Source organism: Castor canadensis, chromosome 4 (genome assembly GCF_047511655.1).
Source record: "Castor canadensis chromosome 4, mCasCan1.hap1v2, whole genome shotgun sequence".
NCBI classification, from domain to species: Eukaryota; Metazoa; Chordata; class Mammalia; order Rodentia; family Castoridae; genus Castor; species Castor canadensis.
The window spans coordinates 19,306,321-19,330,854 of NC_133389.1; the positions used below are offsets into that span (position 1 = coordinate 19,306,321).

Genomic DNA, 24,534 nt, shown 5'->3' on the forward strand with positions numbered 1-24,534 from the left:
TTCTCACTCACATAAGTAGATAACTTTATCTTCCAAAACTAAAATAAACCTTTCCAATTATTACAAAAGCAATATAGATAGGATCACTTCTTGGCCTTTAGGCTAAGATTAGAGTAGAAATATAGATTCATCACAGGAAAACCATGTATACACATCCATATTTAGTTAAATGGAAAGAAAATATTAAACACCATGAGCCCCCTTCCCTGAGGTAACACAATTCTAACAACTTGGTGCCCAAATACACTTTCACAGCCAGATGTAGTGATGCACATCTGTAATCCCAGCACCTAGGAGGCTGAGGCAGGAGGATCACAAGTTTGAAGCCAACCTGGACTACATAAGGTAGTTCAAGATCAGTATGGGCTGTGTAGCAAGACCCTGTCTCAAAAACAATAAATAAAAGCACCCTTTCAAATTGTCTACACTTTTATGTTTCTTACAAACTGACGAGATCAAATCATACAAACTTAACTACAACTTAATTTCCTATTCTGTTGCAGTTATTCTTTATCATTGAATATCTGTAACATCATTTTGATGGCTTTATACTATATTATAAAGACATATCATAATTAAACTAATTTATTCCAGGTTTTCTAGTGCTCCCTCTAGTAGTGAATTCTTTGGATATGTGAGGACATGGATGCATGCCTTGGATATATAAAGATGTACATGCATCCTCTGTATACATAAGGAGTAGTACAGTACTCCCTCACTGCTGCCCAGGATGAGTGCCTTTGAGAGGTGTTTACTAGATCAACACACACACACACATTTTTCTATATATCTGTTAACATTAAATACTATATACATTGGAAAAAATTTAGAAAATACAAAAAGCAAAAATAGTTGCTATTCCTACTCAAATACAAAGCTAATGTTTTTTTGTGCACCCTTTCCAGTCTTTTCGAGTTTTGTACACAGGTTACACATCTCTTATTTGAACATTTGGGACCAGAAGGGTTGTGGGTTTCAGATTCTGTAATGTACAAATATCAAATGAAATTGAATAAACATGAAATTCATTTATGCTTCATATACACCTTACGCACGCAACCTGATGATCATAAGGTCAGCTGTGGAATTTTCCATGTGTGACATCATGCTGGCACTCAGAAGGCTTCAGATTGTAGACTACTTCATATTTTCAGATGGGGGATGATCAACCTGAATCATTTTCCCTCCTAATTAAAAAAACTATTTGTTTTTAATATTGCCTAAAGGAATACTTAGTTTTATTGGAGTTTCGATTTTTAAGAATTCTATATAAATTTTTCATTTACCTACTTCTAAGTTTAATAACATGAATAATTCAATTTTTATTAGACAAAAGTCATAAATAAAAAAATACTTGGATTGGGTTGTGTGACTCGATATGGAGGAAGTAAGGACAGAAGAAAGGTGGGGAGTGGAGGAAAAGCAGAAAAGATCAAGGTATCTGACACACAGCTGCCCCTACACTGCCTTTAGGTCTTAGGCTTATTACTGACTTAAAAGTCACTAGTTATGACCTATGGACTCACTCAAGAAAACAGCCAAACCACTGTCCAAAAAGGAAACCACCCCAGGTTGACCAGGACATCGTCAAGGGTTCAACTCAATGCCTTACGCTGTTTTGTGTGGTTAGTTACTGGGCCTTGAGTCTGCTACACTAGCAATCATCAGGCGTGTTTATTCTGAACTTGGACAGTCACCTGGAGAGCACAAAGCTCACATAAGTCTAGCTGGATGGTGAAATATTACCCAGGCAAATCAAGTCTTAAGACATACCAATTTATACTCTAGGTTCACTTACCTGTAGGATCATGGCTTGGCAGCTATTTCTTCCCTCCACTGGCGTAAAGGTTATAGCTGTGGTTTGGAGTTTGTCAGAAGGAGAGAAGAAACATCCCCAGAGCATTCCAGGGCAGTGGAGTTCAGGTGGGGAGCCACCCAGACAGTGTTGAACTTTAGAGACAAAAGAACCTGCCACCTTTCAAACAGCAGGCTTAGAGAAAAAGGCAGCAGAAATTTGAAGTGGGCTTTATAAAGTCTAAAAATAGGCACTTGCAGCAGAATCGTTTCTTTAGAGAACAATTTTAAAGATTCCCAGGTGTCAGCTGCTCGCTGCCTATCAGAGGAGGACAAAGGCTTTCCAAGCTGTCCAGGGACTGCAAAGCCCAGTGAGGGTTTCCTTGACTTGCCTGGTGCCCCTGACAGGTGAAAGAAACATCTTTTGTTCACAGTCCAGCTGCATGACAAAGGGGCCTGGGGGAGAAGGTCAAAGCTTGGTTTCTGATTCAAGATAGCAGCACTGAATAGGAACTAAAAAACATCTCCTGCCACGCACACAGATTGAAAGAGCACCAGGCCATACAATCATTTTCATTAGTAAGACAGTAAATTCGCCCACTTGCAAGATTAATAAATACTGATTTCTTATGAAGAGTCAGTCTTCTCTATACCACAAGCATCATTGTGCATTTGTTATATTTCCATTATTCGAAATCAGGTCTTAAAGGCAGGCCGGTAGGTGCAGGCCCTTTCTACCAAGATGATGTCATTGGGAAGGTCAAAGACTGAGACTATGAGACCAGAAGTAACAGCACTTAACAGGGTGGCGGGTGGGGCTATGCTCACCCCCATGTGGATACTGAAACACAGGACAGGCCACAGTCAGGAGGGCAAATCTGGTTCCGCCACACCTTCTAACTTTAAGTCCTTGGGGTAGCAAGCAGCCTGTCTGACTCAGTTTCCCCAACCGCAGAGCTAGGCTTACTCAGTGGCTCCTGACCCTACCCATCCATGTCTGGCTCTAGGCTACCTGACTCAGTCTCTGGGATGAGCTCAGCAACAGTGCATTTTTGAAGCTCCCCGTGGGGTTCTAACATAGAACCAGGCTTGAGAGCTGCAGTCTCTAGAGGCCTCTTTGATGATCAAGTTCCAAATGCACCCATGACCTTGGCTCTCTGCTGTGACTGTAAGCTTAGAGCTGACATCCAATGAAAAGAACCTGGATGAGAGTAAATCCAGCACAGAGAAGAGGGGGACAGAAATGAAGAGGTGCTGATGTCTAAACATGGGACCCACCTGCTTTTTAATGGAGACTCTGTTGTTACTAATCACCGGTGGCTACAATAATCAGGAAATGCAGATTTCTGTCACTCTTTCACTGTGCACACGCACACATCTCTTGGATAAACTGACAGAATCGGGAGAGCTAGATATAAGAGAGCAGGCACCTGCCATTTTAATACACATTTCCAAAGTGCTAGAGGCTCTATTCACAGACACGCCCTCCAACAATAGATTGTGAATGGTGAACGCTGTTAGTTTTAAAGTGTTTGACGTGGAAAAGGTACTGACCCTTTAGAAATCTTGTCTACAGAGAGTGCTGTTAAAATTCTGACAATTAATTGTGGGACAGGCGGCTTTTCGTTGGAGTTTTACTTGGTGTTTCTCTTATCAGATAGGAGGCTAAATGCCACTGGTGTTCCCTGTTCTCTATTCTCTGAAGATCAGTTAGGTTACTGGTCTTTCATTGGTTTGTGGAGGATCATATTTTAAGGAAATTAGCTCCTCCTCTGTGATGAAGCTGGCAGCATTTTCCCCAGTTTGTCTTTTAACTTTATGGTGTTGATGTTGCTGTTTCATTTTGCCACACATCTTTTCCAAGTACCATCAGTCTAGTGTTCACACTCTCTTCGATTTTATGTTGATGTTGACATAAAACCATTTAAACTTCAACTTAAAAACTTAAGGCTGTGATTTGGCCAAGATTGGGAGGATTATAGGCCAGTATAGGTAAAAGGTTAACAAGGCCTCATCTCAACAAACAAGCCGTATGGGATGGTTCATGCCTGTGATCCCAGCTACACAGAAGGTTCTGAGGCCCACAGTGACTTATGGAGTTGCAAACAACAAATGACTAAAACAAAGCCAGATGCTGTGATCCTCACCAACCCTCACGTACTCTCAGAGAAAAGATTTGAGACACTCTGCTTGTCTTAGTCTTAGTCTCCCCATCTTGTCCTGCCTTAAATTAAAACTAACGCTGTGTAACTTACAATCAAAGACAGAAGTTTAATTCTCACAGTTCTGGAGGGTGCAAGGCCAGCATGAGGACTTCGGCACTGGCTGTCTCTGAGGATGGCCCCCTCCAGAGGACAGAACAGTGTATCCTGAGTGGCAGAAAGCTAGAGGACCAGAGAGGAAAACACCCTCCATGAAGCCCTTTTGTGATGAGCTCTCCTGGCCTGACTTCTTACACCCACACTGCAACACTGCAGCAATGCTCAAAGGGTCTCCCTAAGTGGGCCTGGGGAAGGGGGCTGGGAAAGGCATTTACTTCCTGCCTTACACATGTCTACTGGGATTTTCACAGCAACATGCATCATTTTCAGTATTCTATAAATAGACACACTTCAAAAGTAAAAACAAACAAACAAAAAGGACAACAGTCGCACATCTGCAATTCTCTGCATCAAAATGGAAAATAACAGGAGTGTGAGGCCACTTGGCAGTGCTGGCTCCCTTTTCTGGACGAACAGAACAGATGCCTTTCTTCAATGGGCTCTCCGTTTGGCATCTTTAATATGTACATCCTTATGTCGAGCCAACTTTAGGCCAACTTTAGGCCTTGCCTGGAGGATGTACAACCTCACCAAGGGCAGCGACATTACGAGCTGCCCACTTACCGTTGTCAGAGACACTCTCTACCACAAACGCCCAGGAGGATAAACTCAAGCAGGAGGAGGGCAAAGGGGAGGGAAAGGGAGGCTTGCTTGAGAGTGATGCTGAGTGACGCTGTGGACTACCCTGATGAAATGCCTCCTGCGATAACGACCTGTAATGCACTCCACACTCCTGCCCAGCGCTGAGCAGCCTGGGAAACTCCCCTAATCAGCAGGAGGAAGGAAGCGCCATTCTCCAAAAACAGCACTTTTCTTCTCAGCAAAGACAGCTTCAGAACTGTCATCTGGTTAGTTACCTGCTAGCTTTGGAGGCTTGACTACTTTAGGGGAAGGTGTCTAAAGAAACAATAAGACCTGTATCTGTGTAATGTCTTAGCATTGTCGAGGTTGGTCACGTGAAAACATTATCTCATGAGAATATTATCTTCCAATTAAAAAAAAAAGAGAGAGATTTAAAAATGTATCAATCCCTAGGTCACTGGAAAGACCTGTAAGAATTGTTCTAATAGCTCTGAGAATAAATCTTAATGTTTTCAAAGGATAAAATATGTCTTTATTCTAACATCCTAAAAAAATGTCACTGACACTTTTATCCCTAAGTGCCCTTCCCCCATTTTCTGTCCCCCTGAATACATGTGTGACTTTCCTCTTTTTGCAGACTTTTAAAGATGGCAAAGGAATGGAAGGACATTATTGTAAAAATGTATTTATAACTATGTGCATAATTTTCCTCTGTGGGTATGTTAGGCACCGCTCCTTGGCCTTAAATTCCTTGCTGAACATTTACACTTAGGCAGTCTGCCCAAGGTTTCTTCCACCAAGACTTTATGGATCCTTTCCCCTGCCTCCAGGAGAGTTTTATCAAAACACACAAGTAATAAAACTCAAGCACACCAGAGAGAAAATTAACTAACCTTACATTTAAAAAAAATTTTTTTAATGACTGCTGCTATTGTTCTTAGAGGGTCACTTTGATCAATGTGAAAAGCAATAAGCCCTATACACAGTACAGCCATGTTAGCTTCAAAATTTAAAAATGTGAAGACCTTTCCACCCTCTTCTGAGATTCTTTAATGTCATGGATTGGTTAATTAGCTTCTCTGTAGTATTGAAAACACGTACAACTTCAGATAGAGAACCATATGCACAAGAAATTGTTTTATTCCAAAGTTAAATATACATACTTTTGAGATGACCCATGGCTCATAGGCAGTTCCTTCCAGCAATATTATTTTTTCATATTAAGAATGTCAGTCTAGAAAATCTGATCTTTAAAGAAACCAGGAAGAGTACTAACATTCTAATGTGTAAAAATTTGAAAATAAAAATGCATTCCAACTCACTTTGCCATTGGGACCATACTGGAATACAGTACTTGTTTGCTCAGCTCCATTTCTTTCCAGTATCTGTTAATTATTCCTATTAAATAAGTATCATCTTGTTTTGATGATCTTAAGAATTTTTAATTATTTTGCAAATAAAAGGAGGAAATAATGTTTAATACTAGGTATTGCCTACTTCAAAACCAACTAGGTAAAAAGTAGGAACTGTGTGTTGGTACTTGAAAATGATTTAAACATCTGTCAAACAAAGTAGATGTGAACTGATTTTTTTTTTTTTTGTCTTTAAAAAAACAACTTCAGTGGATTAGTATCAGATTTGTAGACCATTTTTATGGGCTAGAATGAAAATGCACCTGAAGAACTGACCACCAGAGGGAGCTCTAACTCCCGCAATCCACCAGAGCAGAGCCACTCAAAGGGCCTTCATGGGTACAGTGTTTCAGGATTCCCACCTCTAAAATGATGGCATCTGTACCAACCTTACAGTTTGGAAGAGCTAAAAATAATGTGATATGCACTTGTAGAGAAATTTTATATTCTTAAGATTGATAACACAAATATTTTAAAGAATGCGGGACAGCCAGGTGTGGTGGTACATGCCTGTAATCTCAGAACTCAGGAGACTGAAGAAGGAGGATTGTGAGATCAAGGCCACCCTGTGCTATATAGTATGACCCTCTTTCCTACCTGCCCCCCCACCAAAAAAAGAAAAAAAAAAGCACCAGGGAGTAACTCAGTGGTAGAGCCTAGCATATGCAAGGCCCTGGGTTTGATCCTTAAAGATACCTAGAGAATAATAAAAGAACAAGAATACTACTGAAATGAGAAAGTGAAAAAAAAATGTGCATATATGAGTTACTTGGAAAGCATACAGCAAAAAAAGTTCAGCCCAGTGGTAACCAGGGCTAGGGGTCTGGAAGAACAAGCCCTGGCGAGCCAAATGCATGCAGGGGTGGATGAGGTAGTGACGGCCACAGGCTCGGTGTCCCTAGGACAATACGGGACTGTAGCAAGTGCAGAAGACGCAGTTCCCATCCACGTGGGGCTGAAGGCCTTGCAGGAAAAAATTTCAACACACGGGCAAAGTACCAACACAAAGAGTTACACAGGCGAGGGACAAAGGCCAGTGCCTGTGTGACTAGGAAGGTGGGGCAGAGACTTTCAATGCAGAACAAAGACAGAACAAGTTGGTTGTGCAGAGAGGAAGAAGGTAATGATATGCCTCCAGTAATGAGCAGAAGATGTACTGAGAGAATTCTGAGGACCCACAAGACTAAGTGTGGCCTTTCAGTGTGGCCATTCAGTGAAGCCTAAGGAGACAGGCAAGGACACAATGGAGGGCTCACAAAGGGCTTTGGTGTCAAACTTAATCCAGGCAAGGGACAGAACACAGTCTGTGTTCATGTTTGAGAAGGAGAATTCCATACAGGTGTGGAGGGTCAGAGAGAAGAGAGCAGATACAAACCCTGCTGAAGAAGTCCTCTCTACAACACCGAGAACCAGACCTGAGGCAGCAGGGATGACAAAGCCAAGGACAATTCTCAGGTCCCCATCATGGATGCCTGAACAAATGGATCATTCTAGAGAAAGAGCAATGTCAAAGATTTTGACATTCCAGACCAAATAGCTGTAAGGGCAAATGATCCTAAATTATGCAGCTCTGCCTATGGTTCAAATCCATTTCAAAAACAAGATGGTTTGGCTATACAATAACAAGACAGCTTGAAGTCATACTGTGGGAAGCCAGTGCACCATTCTGGAGAAAAGCAACGTGCAAATTTTTGTTATCCAACTAGCTACATAACATTAGAAATCACTTCAAGGCGCTGTTCTCAGTGAACTTCCAAGTCAGTGCAAGTGAGGGAGAGTGCTGACAGACATGTGGACCACCAAGACTACTGTTTTCTCACTGAGAAAACGGTGATAAAGTTGTAAGATTTGCCCATTTTGATTTCTCACCCAGTCACTCCCAAACTTGAGTCTTTCTTTCAAATGCTTCTCTGCTTTCCCACCATGAATACCTAATTTTGAGCATATAAAAATAGCAGTGACTTGAAATAATCATCAGATCATCAATAGGGGAGGTACAAGAATGCCCCTAAAACAAGATAGGACAGCCAGGTAAGCAGCCCTTGAAGCATTTTCATTGCTCATCCCTCTGTGTGCCACAGGAATGTGAACACCAATTAAGACTCAAGGCAGGCTCATACCTGTAATCCTAGCTACTTGGGAGGCTGAGATCAGGAGGACAGTGGTTCGAAGCCAACCAGGGCAAATAGTTTGGGAGACTCTATCTCAAAAACACCCAACACAAAAAAAGGGCTGGAAGAGTGACTCAAGTGGTAGAATGCCTGCCTAGTAAATGTGAGGCCCTGAGTTCAAACCCCAGTGCTGCTTTAAAAAAAAAAAAAAAGAAGAAGGGAGATTAAGGCATATTTTTATCACTTGTGTTGATATTATACAGTAGGAATGCCAGTCCTTTTAATAACTGACTGAGGAGTTACACATTGTAGATCCCTTATTAAACATTATCTGCACTACGGTCATAAGTCTAAGAAATATGCAGGAAGAAAAACAAGCAATATTTCTCATGTGATACACTAACTTAAGTCACATATCTGCATCTGCTTGCATGCATATAAATCTAGCTTTATTTATTATTCATGGACTTTATGCACAAGGCAGAGAGGATAATTATCTTCTCTAAGACCAAAACATTTTACAGTTGCATGCATTTGTAGACCTTAAAATTCACAGTGCATATCCAAAAGTTTATAAGCTGTATTTTAAGCTTCTTGCCCTTGCAATGAAAAAAACACAAAAAGCTACTGTAATATCTATCTAGGAATCCCACTCCCCGGCTCAAAAAGTCAATACTTCAGAATTACTCCTTGTCACTGCAAGCCAGAAGCTCTATGATAGAGTTTCATTTGGAAATCATGACCAAAGACTACTAACACTCCTAGTTCTAAATAGATCTGCTATAGAAAATCAATGACATACTTTCAGGGATTCAGAAACTGTGGCCCAGGAGCCACTGGTACACAGTTATGCCAAATTTGTTCGGTTAAGGGTTCAGAAAATGACACCATAAAGTGAAGGCGTCAGAAGCAAGGTTTCTTCTGACCTTCTCCTGCCCCCTTATCTCTCATGCCTCATTCTCCCACAGGCCAGCCACAGACACAAGAACTCCTCTTCCCCAAGGCAGGTCATAGAAACCAGAACCCTTTTTCCCCAAAGTCAGACAAAAATCTAAAAATATTACTCTATCCTTTTCCCCTGACATTCTGTGTAATAACCAGCCATAAAGAAACTGAGAGCCTCATTCCAGAGGGGTCCTTGGTCCCTATTCCTGAGGGGCCATAAGAATTGGACAGACAGCTTTGCTGGGTTTCCCATTCAGTCTGTTTCCACTGGGTCAGACCCTTTCGTCTAGTTGTAGTCTACACTGCTGTCCCAACCTCATTAAACCACTCCATAAAAATGGACGGTTCATGCTGGGCCTTTGGACTTGCAATCCCAAAGCTCCTGTGTTGGTAAAATCATGATGAAACAAATCTGTGTGCTTTTCCCCTGCTAATCTACATCAGCTCATCTCAGCGCGTTTCCTTCAGACCATCAAAGGCAGAGTTTGCACTTCCTCTAGTTGCTATATTGTCCAAGGCTGCTTCTGTGTCATGACAGACACCGTTAAGTCCTGCAAAGCCTCAACTATTTGTCTGGCCCTTTACAGAAAAGGAAAATAGTGTGGTGTCAGAATATGTTTGGCTTTTTGTTTTTTTTGGGTATTTTTGCTATGTAAGAACCTGCCATGTAAGAACCTTAAAACAGTCTAAAAATTCATGTCTTTCAGACCCTTCCCCCAAATATAAACACTAAATAGTTTTATGAAGCCTATGAGAATGTTTTTTAGAAGATGAACTAATACAACATATCTGAGAAATGCAACATTTTGGGGGCCAGGTGTGGTGGCTCACACCTGTAATCTCAGCTACTTGGGAGGTATAGGTAGGAAGATTAGTGTCTGAGGCCAGTCCCAGGCAAAAACGTGAAACCCTACCTGAAAAATAACTAAAGCAAAAAAGGTCTGGGGACATGGCTCAAGTGGTAGAGGACCTGCCTAGCAAGCAAAGGCCCGGAGTTCAAACCCCAGCACCACCAAAAATATAAATAGATAGATAAATGAAATACAATGTTTCAGAGTTCCAATGATGTTATTCCCAAAATGGAAACACTATCTTCCCAATCTCCACCTCCCAAGTAGATAGGATTACAGGCATGAGCCATTGCGCCTGGCCCTGATTGTGCATCTTCAAAGGTATGACTTTTGGGTATAATGGGAGGCTCTCACCTTAAACAACGCACATGTATGGCATGGTGGTCCAGAGAACACCATTCTCCAAACCTGCCAGAGGGGTGGGTGGAGAGCAGCCTGGCTGTGGAGACAACTAACTGACAGAGAACACTCCCTTCCTGGTCCCCCTGGTATGAAGCCAGCAGCCCCCTGTACCACTCCTCCTCAGATCGGCTCTTGCAGTGCCTCCTGCCTGTGTTCCTGAAGGCTTGGGTATTAATTCAACTTCTGTAGAACAATTATTTTCCTTCTGTCTTTCACATTCAGAAGTGCTTTCCCTTTGGACTCACTGCAACTTGGTAACCCCCACCTTCTTTACACATTGGTGTCTTCTTTCCTACCCCAAAAAGGGAAACTGAGGAAGGTGGTGAAACAAATGCAAGGCACTAGAATAAAGGCAAAGGCCAAGACATGGCCTGAGTTTCCTGAGCAGATGACTACTGTTTTCAGATCTCCAAAAATGGCGAGCTATAGATAACCACACAACCACACAGCCTACTTTATCTCACCCCAAGTTGTTTCCCTCAGAAAATTTATGAAGAACTTACTATGTGTTGAGCCTCATTTTCTAAAAATGTATCAAATTCTTGGTAACCACAGCAACAAAAGGAGGGCAAGAGTCCTGTCATTTTCCTTCTACTCTCTGTCAAACCATTTAGTGGGTCAGACTCCTTTGTGACCGCAACACATTCAAGCATCAGGAAGCCAGGCAAAGCAGGAAATCCTTCTGAGGACAGGATTTTCACTAACACACCACTGGCAAAGACCTACCTCCCAAAAAGCCCCACAATTCACATGGAAATCTTTCAGAAGTGATCAGACAGACATTCCCTGCATTCTCAATGAGTGCACCCTGGAGGAAGTACGGTCTTCCCTCTGACTCCGGATCTGCAGCCAGCCTGGGGACCTAACTCAGAGTGGAGTTGGCAGCCCTGTGCACTACCCATCTGCCACCTCTGGGAGCCAGGGGCCTGGCTGGTGTGCAGGCAAGCACTGATGTGCTTCAAAAGGATGGTGCATACAGTCATGTGTGTAAAGACCAGGTCAGCACAATGTGTAAACAGCTGTGAAGTTGTTATGGAATCAGAAGTGTTTTTTATATGTGGGGGAAGACAGTTAACATCCTTTTGCCATGGAGAGAACAGTGAGAACATCCCGTCTGAGTTAGGTTCTTGGGGCATGAGTAATGGCAGGCTCTCTGATGCAGGGATTTTTGAGGCAAACGCTTTTTAGCCCAGAGGCCATTAGTACTGTTGGTTGATTGTGATTCTCAGCAATGCCCCAAACAGCAAGGCTGCTCAGACAGGCCCCAAGAGAGACAGGGAGGCTTGCAAAGAGCTACAGATCACAAACACGGTCTCTCTGGTATAAGGTGCTCTGTGATGGGGGAAAAGAGAAGTCAGTTTTAGTTGCTAAAAAAGATCTATATGGGGAATAAAACAAATGCAGGACTGTCCCACAGCGGGCTCCCAGCCGGTCACGTCCATCACAGAAGGATGCTGACTGCACATAATATAACAGGAGGGATCCTTGGTGGCCAAAAGGGCCCAGTCCCACTTCCAGAGGACATCCAGCACATACCTCTCCAGCCATACATCCCCACACAGACACCAGCAGTGTGTCAAGATTTTCCAGAAACCTGGGGTTCTAGATTTTTAATATAGAATCTTCCAAATGTTGGCTCAGGATTTTTTGTTTGTTTATCTTAATGCTCCATGGGCCAAATAAACATGTCTGTGGATTCCATCTTTCTACAGAGCCCAACAGTCTCCTTCACCAAAGAAGTACTTAGAATTGAGAGGGATGTCAAGTACTCACAGCTTCTCCCTTAGTCAGAGAAGCAGATTTACTTTGTTTGATAGTGTCAAAAGGGGCGGGGCGGGGGGGGGGGGCAAAGAAAAAAAATAATTTCCAATCATTTGGGAGAAAAAGTAAATTAATATTTTAAACCCACATGTACACAATGCCAAGATGTAATGTACATGACATGTAAAATCACCTTGCCACTTACCTGGTGGCCATCTACAGAAAAATGGAATTTGACATTTCAGGAAGCAGAATGCCCCAGACTTAGCCAGGCCCATCTTAGCACTGCTGAGAGTGGCATAACCAGACATTGTGACTCCCTTCACCCATTCCTGTCCCCAGAACTTTAAGTTGAATTTGGTCAAGCCTTTACATCCAACTTCTAACATACAGGACACACGAGGGAAAGAATACATTAATTCATTAATTGATGACCCAAGGAAGCAATCAAATACTGTCAACAAGACAATCTACCTACTAGGAGGAGAGAGCTGTTCTAGACTGAGAATGTCTCACAGACTTTACCAATTAAAGACGATATATGATTCTCAGTTGAATTTCAACAGCCAGACTGAAAAGGCATTTGAGAGACAGTTTGGGGAATTTAAATAATGGATAAGGCAATAGTGTCCATTAGGCAATTACTTTGCATTTTGTGAAAACAGTCCTGTGGTTGCACAGAAGTTCTTATTTTTCAGAGATGTGGGCTGCAGTATTTAGGAGCTAAATGGTATGATGTATCTGTAATTCACTTTTGAATACTCGGCCAGTGGGGGGGGTGGTGTGTGCAGCAATGATGCAGCAAACACAGTAAAATGTTAATAACTTAAATCAAGGTTAGGAGACCAAAGTACACTGATGCCACAAAGCCACCACTACATGGTAAAAAGACCCCATGACTCTCAGTCATTAGGAGAGAGAACTTTTTCACTTTCTTCCAGAGCCCTCCAGTCCATGTGTGTTTTAAATTTCAAACCACCGGCTACTAAAAGAAAAAATGATAAAGACCCCAAACAGGTCCAACTGAAGCCAAGGGCTCACCCCACTGTGAGCAAGTGCCTTGCAACCTTCTGTGTTTTTGGAAGCAGAAAACTGTAGACTTGGTGTCTACATCATTGCTAAATTTTCAGGAGCAGCTTATAGTCTCAAATTCATCTTCTGAAACCTCAAATTAAGACAGTGAGGAGAAAAAGGCAGGGGGTTAAGGTCTAAAACTTGCATTAAAGTGACCTGATTCAGTGCCTGCTTATTCCTATGACAAAAAGGTTAAATGCCTTATAATACAAAGTTTGCTGAAAAAGATCACAGCCTGAAACCTGAAAAGATATTCTAAGTTTAAAACAAAAACTTTCAGATCTTACTTAGCAAAGTCCATCTATTCTAAATCTGACATTTACTCCCAATTCAAAAAAAAGGAGCATCTATCATCAATTATAATGGCTGGTTCTGTACACCTGCTAATGCAACAGCACCAAATTACCCATCTGGGTTGTGGAGGGACCCTAATGATCTGATGACAGGAACATCAGTCTGTCACTGCAAAGAGCACAGCACAGAAGTCACGTAAATCTGGGCTTACTGGTCCCCTGCTCTTCTACCTTGGGCTGAGGACAAGCTCTCAATTTTCTAACCTATCAAATAGTGGCAATTACTCCCTTTCCATAAAGCTTGGGCAGAGCTGATGGCATCATATCATGTTCCATGCACATAACCAGATGACCTGTAAGCTTGACAACACTCCATAAAAAAATTCTATCAATGGCCAAAGTTCTGGTTCAGTTCCCAGCTCTGCAACTTAGTGGTGGCACAGATATCACAACCTATTGAATTTTTCTCACCTCAGTTTCCTTATCTGCAAAATGGGAAGAACAATAGTGCCCACTACATAAAGCTATTGGAAGGATCAAGGGAGCTCCCATATAAATAGCTCAAGCCAGCTGGGTTCCTCTTTAGGTGCCAGGCACCTCAGGAGTCCTAGGTTAGTATGCGGAGATGGCTAAGATCAAGAACCACACCTCGCACAACCAGTCCTGAAGTCAGCTCAGAAATGGCATCGAAGAACCCCATCACAAAGATAAAAATCTCCTAACAGGGTAGATCCCCCAAGGTCCTGAGACTCTACATTTTGCCAAGAAGCACAAGAGCCTGAAGAAGATTCAGGACAATGACACCAAGGTCACAAGTGCTGGTGCCAAGGCCCTCATACAGCCCAAACTCCCAAGAGATGCCAGTTGCAAGCTCAGCCACCTTGCTACCTTCACCCACCCCAAGCTCAGGAAGCCATCACCAAGGATCCCAGGTTCAGGCTGGGGCCACACACTATAGATCCATCTTCAGTTCCAACTCCAGCTCAGGCTCCCAAAGGTGCCAAGGCCCCCATAAATGTTCTGCCAGTCAACACAAGCACTCAAGCACTAGTGTGAGCCCTGGTCTGCTGGCTGCAGGGGGCTGGTATTCTCCTCTGCTATTTGTACAAATAAACCTAAGCACACAGTAAATGGTCCATAAACATGAGCTGTCATGACTTGCTACCCACCTTCCTCACACCCCACTTTAAGAAAGCATGACTCGCTCACTCTAACGGCACACTTCACTGTGGCCAAACAGCAGGGCTCACCCCTGCCCCACCATAGTGTCCACAAAGCCTCCCAGTAAGGTGAGAGGCCTACTGATTCCCACCTGTAATTGCTGATGAGGTTCCTGATGCTGCTGTGGCCTCTGATTCCTCCAACTGCCTTGGTTCCTGACCCAGAGCTGGCTTCCTTATGCCTGACCCCTCACCTCCCCTTCTCCTGGTGGGATGATGGCTAAGGTGATCTGCAGTGCCTGTGTGCTGACTCACCCATTACTCCTGCCCTTGCATCTGTCTTGACCCCTGATGCTAAGGGATTGGTACAAAACCTGAACCGTGGTCCAGTCTCACGCACCCAAGCAGAAATTTCTGAGATCTGCCACAATAAGAGAGAGCAGTGCTTCTGTGGGGTAGGAGGCAGTAAGTTTGTATTAACCTTCCATTTTTCTGACTGCTCAAGATCCTTTTCTCTCATGCCAGCCTTGAACTTGCTTCCCTTGGGCTCCTCTCTCTGCACTCACTGTTGACGAGAATCCTGGGCAGGCCTCCTCTGCTGGTCTACATAGAGCCTATGCAAAATTAGAAAAAGCACCTCCCCCGGATGCCTGGGGGAGGAGAAGAATAAGCCCACAGTGTCTCCAGGAGCAGAAAACAGGCCCCCGCTCTAGGCCTGCAGCACTGGGCCACAGCTACAATCACACCACACTTAATGAGTTCAAGACACTGTATAGGCCTCTACTACGTGCAAGATCCCTGAGCTACAGTCACTAATAAAACAGGACTGCAGCTTCTGAGCCACTAGCTCTGCCAAGACAAGGCCTGCAGGAAAGAGGAGACTCATGGAACAGCCTGGAGACAGCAGCTGTTCTGTCCTCTTGGGCTAGAGGCCAGAGGACGGGGCTCTCAGCAGGTGTGCTGCCACTGGAACTGGCCCTTGAGAAATGAGAGTAGCTGCCAGAAAGGATGTAAACAGATTCCAGGCAGAGCAAAACACATCAGTCAAGGCAAGAAGCAGAGACTTGATGGCACATTTAGAAAATGGTGAGTTTTCAGTGAAGGAGTAGGAAAAGGAGGGAAAGACCAAGACAGACCAGGGCCCAATTCATGCAGTCTTTTAGTAATTACTTCTTGAGGACCCACTAGGTGCTGTTGTAGGCCCCGGAAGACAAAAAGTAAATGAAATAAAACTGTAGTCATCAGTCAAGTTGAAGAGAAACAAAAGTATAAAACAAGGAAGTCACTACCTAATGTGCAGGAATTACGGGCACACCGAAGACAGAAAGTGCTCTGCTGGAGATGGGGAGGTAGCCTGAGTGACAGAAGTAATGGGGCCCAGCTAGCCAAGTGCTGGAGGCTGAGCCAGACCTGGGTGAGCTCCAGACAGGGGGCACCATCTTGGCACAAAATGGTGGGAGTAAAGGTCAGAGGAAGCTGGGCTGCACTGGGGCCCTGCAGATGCTTGTTTGGAACAGGGTTTCACGTCCCTTTATATTGGCATTTCACAGGTCTGCTTGTTTAAAGGATTAGATTTTCTTTTGCTTAGCATGGTTTTAAAAAGTGTTTCAAAAAAATAATCACATAGCATCCTTTTCACGGGATGGATAATAAAGACTTGATGCCTGTGACTTAGCATCTCAGTTTACATCTTATGTCCTAATGTCCCATTCAATGTGGCATTTATTCTTGACAGAGTGCCCCAGTTTGGTGAGAGATCACGTGACTGCCCTTTTCAGCCCTCAGCATATGTATGCCACTGTTCTCCACGTGTACCAACTGCCCCAATGCTCAGGCAGGGGCCACAGCTCAGCCAGCCAATCTGCTCTGAACAACAGTTCCTTTAATACACTTAGACTTGGCTGGAAGGAAGATGGAAAACCATCTTGCATCCTAAGTGCTGGGTTGGGGCCAAGAGAACCAAAACAGAGAAGGGTACTTCAGCACAGGGCTCTCAAGGGAAGATGGACCAACTCCAGCTGAGGGGGTCCCACCATCTCCAGTCGTCAGATGGGGCCTCAGGCAGCCTCCATCACCACCCTAGCAGGGCAAAGGAGGCTGAAGGTATCATGAGTACCATCCAACCATCACATATCCCCAACCATCACATTCTGCCCACCCTCTTTCTCCATTTTAGGCCAAGGAACCCAGGCAATCATCCCAGAGACCACAGATCTCTGTTTCTGAGCACAGTTCTGCCTCCTCCATTGCCACTTTATAAAACAGCCCTTCTAACTCCTCTGTTGTCCTTCCATAGCCAGGGTTCCTACTCCTATCCAGTCTTTTTTTTTCTTTCTGTCATGAGACCCCAACGCATCCAGTGAGGCACAGGTTGAGTGAATACTCAGAGGAGAAAAAGACTAGGCTACTGCCCAGCTGGGGTCCTGTACCAACAGAGCTATCACCAAAGACACAGGATCACCAAATTTCTTAATCCAGATTATACATGTCAAAACTATCTAGTTCTCCTAGGAACAAAATACACTTTTAAGTTTCCCCAAGTTAGGAATTGAAAGGAAAAAAAAAAAGAGAGAGAGAGAGAGAACTGCTGCCTCTCCATGTCTGTAGAGGAGGACTGATTCCAGGACATCCAGGAACACCAAAATCTGCAGATCTCAGTCCCTCGTATAAAATGATGTAGTATTTGCATATAACCTCCACACACACACATATATTTCAACTCATTTCTAGATTATAATACCTAATACAACATAAACGCTATGTAAATAGTTGTTACACTGTATCGTTTAGAGAATAATGACAAGAAAAATTTCTGTAGTGTTCAGTATAGATATAACTTTTTTTGCCAAAATATTTTTGACCTGAGGTTGGCCAAATCCATGGATGCAGTACCCATGGATTCAAAGTGCCTGCTGTATTAAAATGACTGTGCCATATTCCCAAACTATTCTTCTACTACGAGGAGAAAAACCACACCAGAATCTAATTTCTTCATGCAATAGCCCACATGGAGGGCAAGCTTGCCAAATACCATTGATGCCAAGTTAGGGATGCATGGTTAGATCCCATGGGCAAATGTGGCACCTGGTCAGCTGTACCAGCATAGGGCTATCAACCAAGCTCCCAAGCTTTGCAGGTAGCCCCATGGACTTTGCCTAAGAAGTCCTCCAGCTGGTTCTGATGAATGCCTCAGTTTAGAAAGTACTTGCCAAGCTCTCCAATAGCCCCTCCCTCACCCAACATAAAGTAACATACCTGGCTCCAAAGATGTCCTTTTTAGCGAGATCAATTCCAGAAACAACTTTTACTCTGAGAATACGAGATTCTCCCTGTTGGAGAGGAAAGAAAAACAAGATTAAAAACCTGATCTTCAATGGACTGCTCTCTCACACCCAACATGAAAGTCAACGATTTCTCCTCAGGCCAGCACTGGGATACAAACTGATTCCAGCACAGACAATTCCTCCTTACAGTGATGGCCGAGAAACAACACTGCAGTTCTGAAATGCTAAGACTCTAGAAATGGAAGCATCCAGGTTAATTAAGCTCAAGCTTCATTAAACTCAAGTTTGATTTAATATCAGTTATTCCTGATATTTGAGGAATAGTTCTCAGTTGTACCAAGAACATAACCACATATGGAACAATCTATGTATATCCAAGAATAGCGCATTACCATATTATTATATAATAAATAAATCCTCCTTTGAAGTTTATGTATTTGTAAGCATGGCCAGAAATACAAAGGAATAAAAAGTTTTATGTGGTAAAATATTTTCTCAAAATCAGAGTGTTTTTCAAAATGTGACATCAACAAGCAAAAATAATTTCTTAGCTCCGATAAAACTGAAAAGTGTCATCCTGAATGGTAACCACCCAAACCATCTCAGAAGTCAACTACTCATTCACTCATCCATCTGATCTTCATTCATCCCAACATTTCCTATGCATCTCCTGGGCATCAATCTTGATACACAAACAGGAATATGTTCCTGGATCTACTGGAAGTGACCAAGAAACCAACAAGAATCCCTGTGATGGCACCATGAGAAAGGGCATGGGATGGAGAAGTACCTAAGGACTAAGGCATCCAGCATAGATAAGCTGGCTTGCTTGGAAGGAGGTGGTTGGCCCAAGTCTCAAGTTTCCCATTTGAGGCACTGGTAATACACTGAAACAGAGGACTGAGCCCTAAGTATCTATGAAATAAATCAGATAGCTAAATAGATAAATGGGGGAAACATTTGGTACGAGTTAAAAACTTTGGAGTTACCAGCCTAGAGTTGATAGTTGGTGGTTGTAGACAAAGTTATCTAAACAGAGTGAGGAAAAAAAATGGCCAGAGATGGAGTCCTTGGGAACACCATCTCTGAACAGCAAGAGTAAAGCAACTTATAATTCATCTGTCCAGTATGTTTAATTAAGACCTAGGTGAAGGGAAGAAAGCCTAAGTGATTATGGAAAGTCAAAAGAGAAAAAGGCAGAGCAAAATAAAAACATGGGAACAGGATGTTGGGCCTTGGGCAACCAACCACATATAAAACATACATACATGTAACTGGAACCACACGCCTAAGATAATTCATCTTCAGGATTTTTCTATCCATTCATCCATTCATCCAGCTTTTCAGCTATCACTAATACAAGCTACTGAAGTACAAATATACAGGGGAACACAAATACAGGAAAGAAGTCATTCTCAGCTTATTTGTCTTATGATTGATCCTCCTTTATACATGGGCTGGGGGTGTAGCTCAGGGGAAAAAGAAAACAAAACCAAAAAAAGCCAGAGATGCATTCAGGTTTGACAGCCCTTGTGAAGCAAATGGGAGATGCAAAAGCAAAAGCAGATAAGCAAGACAAACACATTTGCACAGCATGGCAGTGTCTCCTCGGTGTGCTTATAAACCACCCAGGGTGAAGTGCTTTTCCCTTGGTTCCTTTGAGTGCTGTGGGGACACTCCCACCTGTCTCCTGTATACTTGCAGGCCAGAGGTCAAGAATTCTTTCTTTAGAAATCCTGTGATGCCTCCCACAGTCTGCTCAGCTTAAAGGATGTCACACTGAAAGTAGTGCTTACATGTGGATCAAAGTTTGGCAACACCACATCTCTTGTGGTATGTTGTACACCTAATCAGAGTTTGTGGCCCACAAGTACCCATGGCATACAAATTGGGAATCGCTGGTCTGCCTGACAAAGAGGTTCAGACTGGAGAGATATAAGGAATCGCCAGAAGAAGAAATGGATGACAGAAAATTGCCAGGGAAGAGGGAGTCTCATTGCAACTACTGAAGGTAGTAATTCTCTGAAATACTACAGCACTGGAGGGAAAGGGGAAAGAGTCTGATGGGACCATGCCAGGGGGACACTATTAAAGGGAGGATAATTCTATGGGCCAATCCTGGATGCTACAGAAGGAGATGACTGGCAGCAGGGAGGGTGAAATGACCCTGAGGAAGAAGAGGTCAGGTTCCTGATAAGCTGTAGACCTGCTGATACCTAGATGCAGCTACTCTGTCTGCATTTGTAACTGCCAGGGAGAGATGAAGAAGAACAGTAACTACAATGGAAAGAAAGGTCCAGCAGTCACCCTGCACAGAGCAGACAATAAGCATTCTGGGAGAAACTACTTATCTCTTTCATGAAACTTTCAGAAATCCTTGCTATAGTCCTGGACTTTCCATAGACTTGATAGAGGACTCAATCAAACCCTAACTGGATCTGAAGGAACAGGATAAGCCCAGCTAACACCTGGGTCCCTGTGCCTACCTTCATGTTGGGTGAGTGGTCTTACATGGGGCAGGCCTACTTCCCAAAGCAGGCAATATCAGGTAAGAGTTGTATGAGTAAATCAAAAGAAATTTAAATAAATGGATAACTAGACTTTTCTAAGGGAAATTAGCTCATTCACTTAATAAATATGAGCACCTGCTCTCCTATCTGAGCTACAGCAATAAAGAAGACAACATTGCGTCTTCTGCAGCCAGCCTGTCCTCTGGCATTGTGGTTCACGATAGTAGGAACACAACCAGCCAGAGCCTTTCTAAAGAGCAAGAGTAACATCACCAAGTACCTTAAAATTTCATGCACAACTCCCTTCGTTAAACAAATTCCCATTTAAAAGTCAGTCCTAAGAAATAAGCACAAAGCGCAAAAGGAAAAAAAAAAGCTATCTAAAAGGATAGTTATGAAAGCAGTTTTTCAATGGGCAAAACTCTAAAAGTGCCTCTCTAGAGCAAAGAGCCAATTCCATGCAATGAGCTATAATACTGTCATTAAAAACGTGTAAGAACCTGTAATAACGTTCCTCATTCCACAAGTATCTACTGAGTACCCACCAAGTGATGTGCTGTGTATGTAAACAAGATAGTTCCTGCTTCACAGAACCCGTAATCTAGTAGGCAGAAAGACAGAATGTATTTTCATAATGCAAACAAACAAGAAGACCATTTCTGATGGTAGGAAAGTGCTCTGGCAACAATATGACGGCTAAGCAAAAGCAAGCGAGTAGAGCGTGATGGTGGACAATGTGTGGGTGGCGGTCTAGAAAGGACACTTTGGAGAGAAGACACTTGAGTGGAATCCTGAGGAGACAGAGTGATGAGGACTGGGGAGCTTGAGGCAGGCTAACAGCAAGCTTGGGACACAGGGAGAAACCAGGGAAGTGCCTGGCAAGTAAGGGGCAGCATGGTAGGATGACGTCAGAGACCAGAGATGCAGCCTCAGGAGAGGATAGACAGTATTCCAGTCATTTGGGAGAACAGCATTGGAAAGTTTTAAGCATGGGAATTACAAAATAGGAGCCACTGGGACTGTTGTGGAGGATGACTACAGGGAAAGGGGACCAGGAGGGAGAACTTGAGGCAGAGAGCGTGGCAAGAGATGGTGGAGCTTCCAATAAGGGGGAGTTGGAGAAATGGCCAGATTGAGCAAAAATAAGTTCAAAATAAAATGTTTGATTTTTTAAAAAAAGGTGAGTTATAGCCAAGCAAGTTGTTCAACAAACTGTTTCCCTTTTCTACCTGAAAAATTAGCTAAAACTTCATTTCCCATCCTTCCTTGCAGTTAAGGACCATCATGTAACAAAGTTCTGGCCAATGGAATATGGACAGTAACAATGAGTGCCTCTTCCATTGGACAATATGCCTATCTCATTGGGCATCTGCTCTCATCCCATCCTTCTGCTAAATGGAGAAGATCTGATGGCCAAGAGGATAAAGCCTCATGAAGAGAGTAAAGCAGAGCACATGCCCCCAACCAAACAGACTACTCTCCCTGAACCATGAGCTGGCAATAGACTTCTGCCTAGACCCACTGGAAGCCAAAGCCTGCTACAGCAGCTAGTCTACCTGTATATACAGTGTCATTTCATTTTTTAAAAAATGTCAGTGATATATCTACGTAAGAAAAAATCTGGAAAGGATGATATGGGGTAATCTCCACATAATGGGTAAGCTCTTTGTTTTGCTTCATTTTTCCTTTTCAAACATTTAATATTTTTATTTAAAAATTAAACTCTTGGTGTGGGGATGCAGCAAAAATAAGTACAGTGCCTGCCTACCATGTGTGAAGCCCTGGGGTCCATCCTCTGCACCACACACACACACACACACACACACACACACACTCACACTCATGTTTTACAGAAACTTCAGGAAATACATAAGAAAAAGAAAATTAAGAATTTAAATCATGGGTAATGGTGCCATCCCAGCTTGCTACATTTCTAAAGTGAATAAACCTACTTCTATCATTATAAAAACAAGCCTATAAATTATTATTTTTTTAGCCACCTCACATAGAGCTACCTGTTTTGAAGATGTGAAAAGGGTTCTTTTATGGAATATGCTGACAACAGCTGGCAACAGCTGGGAGTACAGAGAGGAGAGAGCCTTTATTGAGTACTTGCTGTTTACAAGCAGCTGTTGCAGGAAATTTCAGTCTCTGAAGTTCAAGCAAAGACAGTGTTACTCTATTAAAAATAGTTTTTACATATACAGCAAAATTTTCTTATCTTTGTTTCCTCAAAATGACAAGCTTAAACATAGATAAGCAGTCACCGTCATTTGGTAAAGAAACATGTGACAAGGTGTGTGACTAATTTATCACACACACTGGGCCCCCAGGCTGAGCAACTGTACTTTCTGAACCGTTTTATTACTTTCATAAAATCTATGCATGATATTTTGATCCCTGTTTATGACTCCAGTAGAATTAAATATTTAACTAAGGTGGCTTGACTTAGACAATGAAAATATTATTCATACACTAACTGCACAATGTAGAAAGGACCAGGCAGAAAAGAGGCTAGGCCAAATACAACTTCCTGTGTCTCTTCCTGTTATTAATCTATTGTCTTTGGGGACTGTTATATAACAGACATGATTCTGTATACTTTATATGTGCTTTTGCTTACTACTAACTTTTCTCATTTTTCATCAAGACTTAGACGAGAGAAGGCACCAAAACACACATGTCACAGTGCACTAATAAGTACAGTGCCCCTTTGTACTTATTCTGAAGACTCATCTGATCGGCAGGTGTGTGGCACTCCGCAGTCCTACTCCAACCATGTATGAGTGGTCACTAGATTCCCATGTCTGCCTACAAAGTCTCTGGAATACATAATCTACCAAAATTGTCCCCAGTGGTAAAAGACATTGCAAGTTCCAACTCAAGCCTATCATCCTAGAATTTGCCTTTCTTCCTATAACCCCGTCCTAAGGAGGTAACTTATCTTTTATCTTTATCTACAATGGCAGCTGCTCTCCCCAAAAGAAGGTAATAAGCTGGGTTGGGAAACTGTGTTCTTCCTTCACAGAGAGCCAATGTGACCCTAGATCTCATATACACCAGCTGTCCCTGTGGACAAGGAAGTCCTAAGCCAGGCGCCTCAATAGTACGTATTTACCGTCCCTATTCTAAACAGCATTTATAGTCTTAGCTACAGCCCATGACACTTGCAGGCTCACATCTGGTCTAAAAGAGATTACTAATTTTGAGGGGACCAAAGAACTATGTAAGACACACACACACACACACACACACACACACACACACACACACACACTAGATGCTTTAAAAAAACTTAATAAGCTAGGATATACACAGTGTCCACTCTGCACCTGCTACATGGTCAGGGTCATTAATCTTCCCATTCCTGCATGTTCTGAGTCAGGATCCTCTTTTATTTTATTTATTTGCTTATTTAGTTTTTTGAAGAGCAGTTTCAGGTTCACAGCAAAAGGTGAGTGAAAGGCACAGAGAGTGACGACAATTCCATTGTCCCCTCCCCCAGAGCCTCCTCCACTTTCCGCGTCCTGCCCTCATGGTGACAGACGTATGGGAACACATCAGAATCATGCACAGCCTGCCGTTTACGTAGGGTTTGCTCTTATGCTGTGTACTCTATGACTCTGTATAAGCACATAATGGTACGTATCTGTCACTATTGAATCATACACAGTATTTCCACTGTCCCCCAAATCCTCCTACCTCATTAAAAGACAAAATGTCCCACACTGTCCTATCCCCTCCCAGCCTCACATCCATTCCTGTCATCTCCAACCCCTGTGATAGCTTGTCCCCTCACTTTCTGCCCTCTAAAACCTCCCACTGTTCACTTTTCATAGTGGCTTCCTCGACCTCACAGTGCTGCCACTCCAAACTCTCCGTCAGTTCTCCACTGTGACGGTCTAATATGCAGTCAACAAAAATGTCCTAAGTGACTACTGTGCTCAAGACATGGTGCCAGCAAACAGCAGGCATGCAAAGCTGAACATCAGTCTGTCCCCAGAGAGCTTAAAATCAATTGTGGAGTTAGATAT

At 43.0% G+C, this 24,534-nt stretch overlaps 1 protein-coding gene across 3 annotated transcripts in view; it reads right to left on the bottom strand.

Annotated features, from left to right (window-relative positions):
* Nedd4l (NEDD4 like E3 ubiquitin protein ligase) overlaps window positions 1-24,534 on the bottom strand; it is a 297,017-nt gene that overhangs the window by 184,604 nt on the left and 87,879 nt on the right. For all 3 annotated transcript variants that reach the window (XM_074069742.1, XM_074069745.1, XM_074069743.1), the window contains exon 2: window positions 17,962-18,035. In XM_074069742.1, the coding sequence (XP_073925843.1) occupies window positions 17,962-18,035 (74 nt within the window). The remainder of the gene's footprint in view (window positions 1-17,961; window positions 18,036-24,534) is intronic.